A 4,928-nucleotide genomic window follows, 5' to 3' on the forward strand; every position below is an offset into this window, starting at 1 on the left:
AAAGAAGGATAATTCTGTAGCTGAGGGAGCAAAGTTGGCGTCTTAAAAGCAGAGCGATCTGGTTACAGGCAGGGGATGAAAATTCCAAGTTTTTTCAGAATTATGCCAAAGGGAGAAAAAATACAAATACAATATGGGAAATGAAGAAAGCAAACGGTGACATAGCGCTCTCTTTTGAAGATTTGGCCAATGAAGGGGTAAACTATTTTAAACACCTCTTTAAAGCCCCAGGTGAAGCCACAATCGCAGAAGTTATAAGGGTTTGCCCAGGTTTTTCCTCGGTTCATAGAGGAGGAAGATAATGAATTTCTCATGGCACCTATTACAAAAGAGGAAGTTGAAAGTGTCCTCAAATCGATGCAAAAAGAAAAAAGTCCCGGGCCGGATGGCTGGACTGTTGAATTCTTCCAACATTTCTTTGAATTCATTGACGATGAGTTAGTGGAGGTGGTGGAAGAATCCAGACTCTCAGGTTCTATCTATCAACCCTTTAATGCTACATTTCTAACTCTCATTCCCAAATCTGATATCCCAGGTTCTTTTGCCGAGTTCAGGCCCATCTCGTTGTGTACCTGTGTTTATAAAATTATTGCTAAAATCATTGCTGTTAGGATAAAACCCTTCCTTTCTAAAAATGTTTCCCTAGAGCAGTTTGGCTTTTTAGATGGCAGGCAAATTCATGAAGCTGTGGGAGTTGCTCAAGAAACGCTCCACAGTCTCAAAGTTGGAAAGAAAAAAGGAGTCGTTGTAAAAATAGACTTATCGAAGGCTTATGATAGAATCAGTTGGATGTTCCCGAGATTCTTGCTAACTCATCTGGGCTTTAGTTTTGAACTTGTAAGATGGATTATGAGCTGTGTGTCGTCTTCTTCCATAGTTGTTCTGATCAATGGAGCAGCCTCCAGTTTCTTCAGTCCTGAACGTGGCCTGCGCCAAGGCTGCCCACTATCTCCCCTCTTGTTTTTGTTGGCAGCAGACGGAATTAGTCGTTTGATCCATGAAGCAAAAAGTCAAGGTTTATTGAAAGGAATTGAAGTTGCTCCAAATTTTTGGGTCACTCACCCATGGAAAATTTTAGGGGCTAATGTTCGCCCAGTGGGCTAATTTTCCTTGATTTTTCCAAAAAATGATTCGCCAATTACCAATTTTTATAAAAGACGATTCGCCCAAATTTTAGAATATAAAATTATTTTACCTCAAAAATCGCCAACATTATATAGAGACTATATATAAAATGATTATAGATTTGAATAATTCTACAAATATATCAATACACATTTTATAGTTTGCATATTAGGGATTAGTGAGATTCGCCAATGTTTTTAAACTTCAAAAAAAATTTCCATCCTTAAAATTTTCCTTGCACTCACCTTCTATTTGTGGACGATATTATTCTCTTCAGCAATGGAAACCTTGATGATTGCAGGATGCTTAAGAGGATTTTGGACCTCTTTTTGAAAGCGACTGGCCTCTATATAAATGAGAGAAAATCTACTATTACTTGTTCAGGTCTGGCTAGAGAGGAGGTGCGTCGGGTGTCCTTGGTTCTGAACTTTGAAGTTAAAACGCTCGAGGATTCTTTCAAATATTTGGGGTTCTATCTGAAGCCAGATAATTACAGGATAAAAGACTGGCAGTGGATCCTTGTAAAATTGGAATCGAAACTGAAGCATTGGAGCCACAAGTGGCTCTCCCGGGCAGGTAGGCTTGTTTTAATAAAATCTGTTTTAATGGCTATTCCAGTCTATTGGGCGAGCTTGACTTGGGTGCCCAAAGGTATTATAAACTCAATTGAGAAACTTTGTAGCAGCTTTCTGTGGGCAGGGTCTAAGTCTGAGAGAGTTACCCCGTGGATCGCATGGGACAAAATTACCCGCCCTAAAGAGTGGGGGGGCTGGGGCATAAAAAATCTTGCCAGCTTCTCCCAATCCCTTGTAGCAAAGTTGGCTTGGAGGATCATTACAGCGGAGAATCTATGGACTACAGTGACTAAAAGGAAATATATAGATCCATTATCAACGCTAGATTGGATCCGACTGCCGCAAAAGTCTTCCAAAAATTCCTCGGTGGTCTGGAAAGGAGTGGTCGCTTCTGTTAACATCATTGAGAAGGGGTTGGCTTGGTATTTAGGAGATGGAACTCAGATCCGCTTGGGGCGCGATCCTTGGATTGGCTGTTCTGAGGGTTTTCATCTATCACAAGATTTGGTAGTAGTTTTAAAAGACAGAGGATTTTTTACTTTAAACCAGATTGCTGATCCCAGGGCCTCTTCTATTTGGAATCAAGGGTGGCTTAAAGGACGAGACTTAGATTTGATTGAAGACAGGTTGGAGGAATGGGACAGGTACATAAGGAATCTCGTCAACTCTTCGGTGCGGCTTTCAGACTCTCCGAATGAGTTAAAATGGGTTTTTGCTCAGAATGGCTTTTATTCCCCAAAGGAAGGTTACAAATGGATGATGTCGCAAAAGGGGTGGGAAATTCCGGGCTGGTGGGCTAAACCCTTATGGAAGTTAAAAGGACCTGCTAAAACGAAACTTTTCTTCTGGTGCGTCTTTTTCCAGAAAGTTCCTACTTGGGATTTCCTTCAAAGAAGAGGCAAAATTGGTCCTGGTAGATGTCCTCTGTGTAAAGACAGCGCCGAAACTGCCCAGCATTTATTTCTCTTTTTCCCTTTCAATTCTAGTCTTTGGGCAGCAACGCTATGCTTAATAAACGTTCCTCATAGATGGGAAGGGCAGGGACTCTTAGAGGCCTGACAGAGCTGGTGGAATTCTTCATTAAATGAAAGGGAACGATCCATTCCTTTAATCATTACATGGGGGACATGGTTGGCCAGGAACCTAGCCATTTTCAAGGACTCTGCTTTCCCTATTGGAAGGCTTGCAGCTGAGGGAGCGGCCATCTATGAAAGCATTCCTATTCCTCAAGCTCCTAATTCCTCCAGAGCTGTTTGTCAAGAAGTCATAAGACAATCTATGCCGTGGGCTTATTTTGATGGGGCGTCGGATATCAATGGTCGGTGTGGGGCTGGCTTGATCATACATTTTTCAGAAGTAAAGATTCTTAAAGCCTCAGTAGGTCTGGGACAGGGTTCAAATAATTTTGCCGAATTGAAAGCCCTTCATCTCCTCCTCAGCTGGCTTATCCTCCGAGATGTGCGAGAAGTTCAGCTTTTTGGGGATTCCATGAATGTGGTTCAATGGTTCAACGGGACTCATCGCTGTCATAATCTTACTCTGCTTCCTCTGTTTAAAGAAGTTTCTCGGCTCAGGAATTGTTTTATGGAGATTTCTCTAAGTCATATATACCGGGAAAGGAATTCTGAAGCGGATCGTCTTTCTAAAGAAGGAGTAGCTCGTGAGATGGGGTTGTGGACTGTCTCGGAGGTTGATAACGGGTCTGTTCGGCCTGTTGAACAACCCATCTTCGCTTAATCTTCCTTCACGCTTCCTCTGTTCCTGTATATATTTGTGTGTGTTTTCGTTTCTTTTTTCCATGTCTCCATTCTCTCATCTTTCTCCTCTGCCGTCTTTTTTGGGCTGTTTTCCCAATCTGTCGATGCATGGGCAGAGTTTCTAGTTTTTTCATAGCGGCTTCCTTTTCCTCCAAGATCTGTGGATGGTTTTTTTGTTATGGATCCGCGCAGTCCTTCGTTTCATTGTTGTTGACGGTTTGGTGCTATCCCCTTGCGGTGGCTCTTTACTGTTTAGCTGCGTGGACGATAGGACGTTGCTCAAATGCTTTGAGTGACTAGGGAGGTTCTCCCCTCCTGTGATGGGATCTCTGTCAGAGAGCGTTTTTGATTGCTGAGTCGCGCCTATTTTGATGGCGGTTTCAGGCTTGGTGTCATCCTTACATACTTTATGTAACCCTTTTTATTAATAAAAGGTTGGAATTTTTTCTGTGGAAAAAAAAACAACAATTACAGAGTAAAAAATTGATTGTCTTTGATTCATATCAAAGCCATTTATATTATTCTAACTAATATCTTCTTAAGAAAATAGCGTTGAGATGTAATTTCCTCAAGCGACACTTAGGTTTCGTAATTAAAAATAGAGAGTATATTCTTCATGATTTGCTATGAGAAGAGAAAATCATGAAGGTTATCAATCAACACATATAAACACATCATCATCTTCATATCTTGAATCTCACTTGCTTGGTTCCATGTTCGCCTAATGATGAGATTGTTTCCCTTGAAGTCCTATGTGAGAACATATCGAGTTTGACTTTTTCTTTGAGTAGTTAAATTCTAGAATTCTATGATCTTCTAGGTAAGTGTGATAGGTGGATATATGCTCTTGACATTGACACTTATCTGAATATCATGTTCATATTCAAACTCTTGGGAACATATTCAAATTTGGACTTGGTTGCAGAAGTTCTAATTAGCTACGAAAGATGCACATTTTGGTAGCCATAGCAATATTTCAACCAATTTCCAAAGGAATTATAGATTATGAGTTATGAAGGAATGATACCTTATATTATAGTTGAGGATGACCTGGAGGACCTTATAACTTGTAAATGTAGCAAAAACACATACGGAGTAGGTGAAAGAAAGGAAAAATGGGTGTCAAAATGATGACAATTCAAGGATCCAACACATATATGTATTATTTTGAACTTTGTGAAAACTTTTTATCTGCGACCTCTTTCAAAAGAATGGAATTTGCATATGGCATGGCTTTCCTAGGGACCAACTAATCTAAAAATACTACATCATTATGTAATCTCATATTTTGGAAGCCATACAAATTTATTGAAAAGTAAAGAAATAAATTTGAAACTTCTCATCTTGCTTAAGACTAAAAAACAATTTCTCTATTCAAATACCATTAAGAAACAAAATCTATATTCAAATATAAATTATGTTAAACTTATAATCTTACTTAATAAGACTATCTTCAATCAAATATTTAAAC

The 4,928-nt window shown here is 39.7% G+C and overlaps 1 protein-coding gene across 1 annotated transcript; it reads left to right on the plus strand.

Annotated features, from left to right (window-relative positions):
• Positions 1–312: 312 nt before the first annotated feature.
• LOC149204499 (uncharacterized) lies at positions 313–3,437 on the plus strand. Its single transcript, XM_089397142.1, has 3 exons — positions 313–1,015; positions 1,510–2,548; positions 2,840–3,437. The coding sequence occupies exons 1-3, from the start codon at positions 313–315 to the stop codon at positions 3,435–3,437; spliced, it is 2,340 nt and encodes a 779-aa protein (XP_089253268.1).
• Positions 3,438–4,928: the final 1,491 nt, after the last annotated feature.

Source organism: Pinus tabuliformis, chromosome 1_2 (assembly GCF_031772625.1).
Source record: "Pinus tabuliformis cultivar Carrire ecotype Pingquan chromosome 1_2, CPIR1, whole genome shotgun sequence".
Lineage (NCBI taxonomy): Eukaryota > Viridiplantae > Streptophyta > Pinopsida > Pinales > Pinaceae > Pinus > Pinus tabuliformis.

What these genes read in the sequence shown, in the direction of transcription:
- LOC149204499 (XM_089397142.1), top strand. Translation starts at nt 313, where the DNA reads ATGGCACCTATTACAAAAGAGGAAGTTGAAAGTGTCCTCAAATCGATG. An exon ending in CCATGAAGCAAAAAGTCAAG is followed by an intron (nt 1,016 to 1,509) that starts GTTTATTGAAAG and finishes TTACTTGTTCAG; the next exon opens with GTCTGGCTAGAGAGGAGGTG. An exon ending in AAAACGAAACTTTTCTTCTG is followed by an intron (nt 2,549 to 2,839) that starts GTGCGTCTTTTT and finishes ATGGTTGGCCAG; the next exon opens with GAACCTAGCCATTTTCAAGG.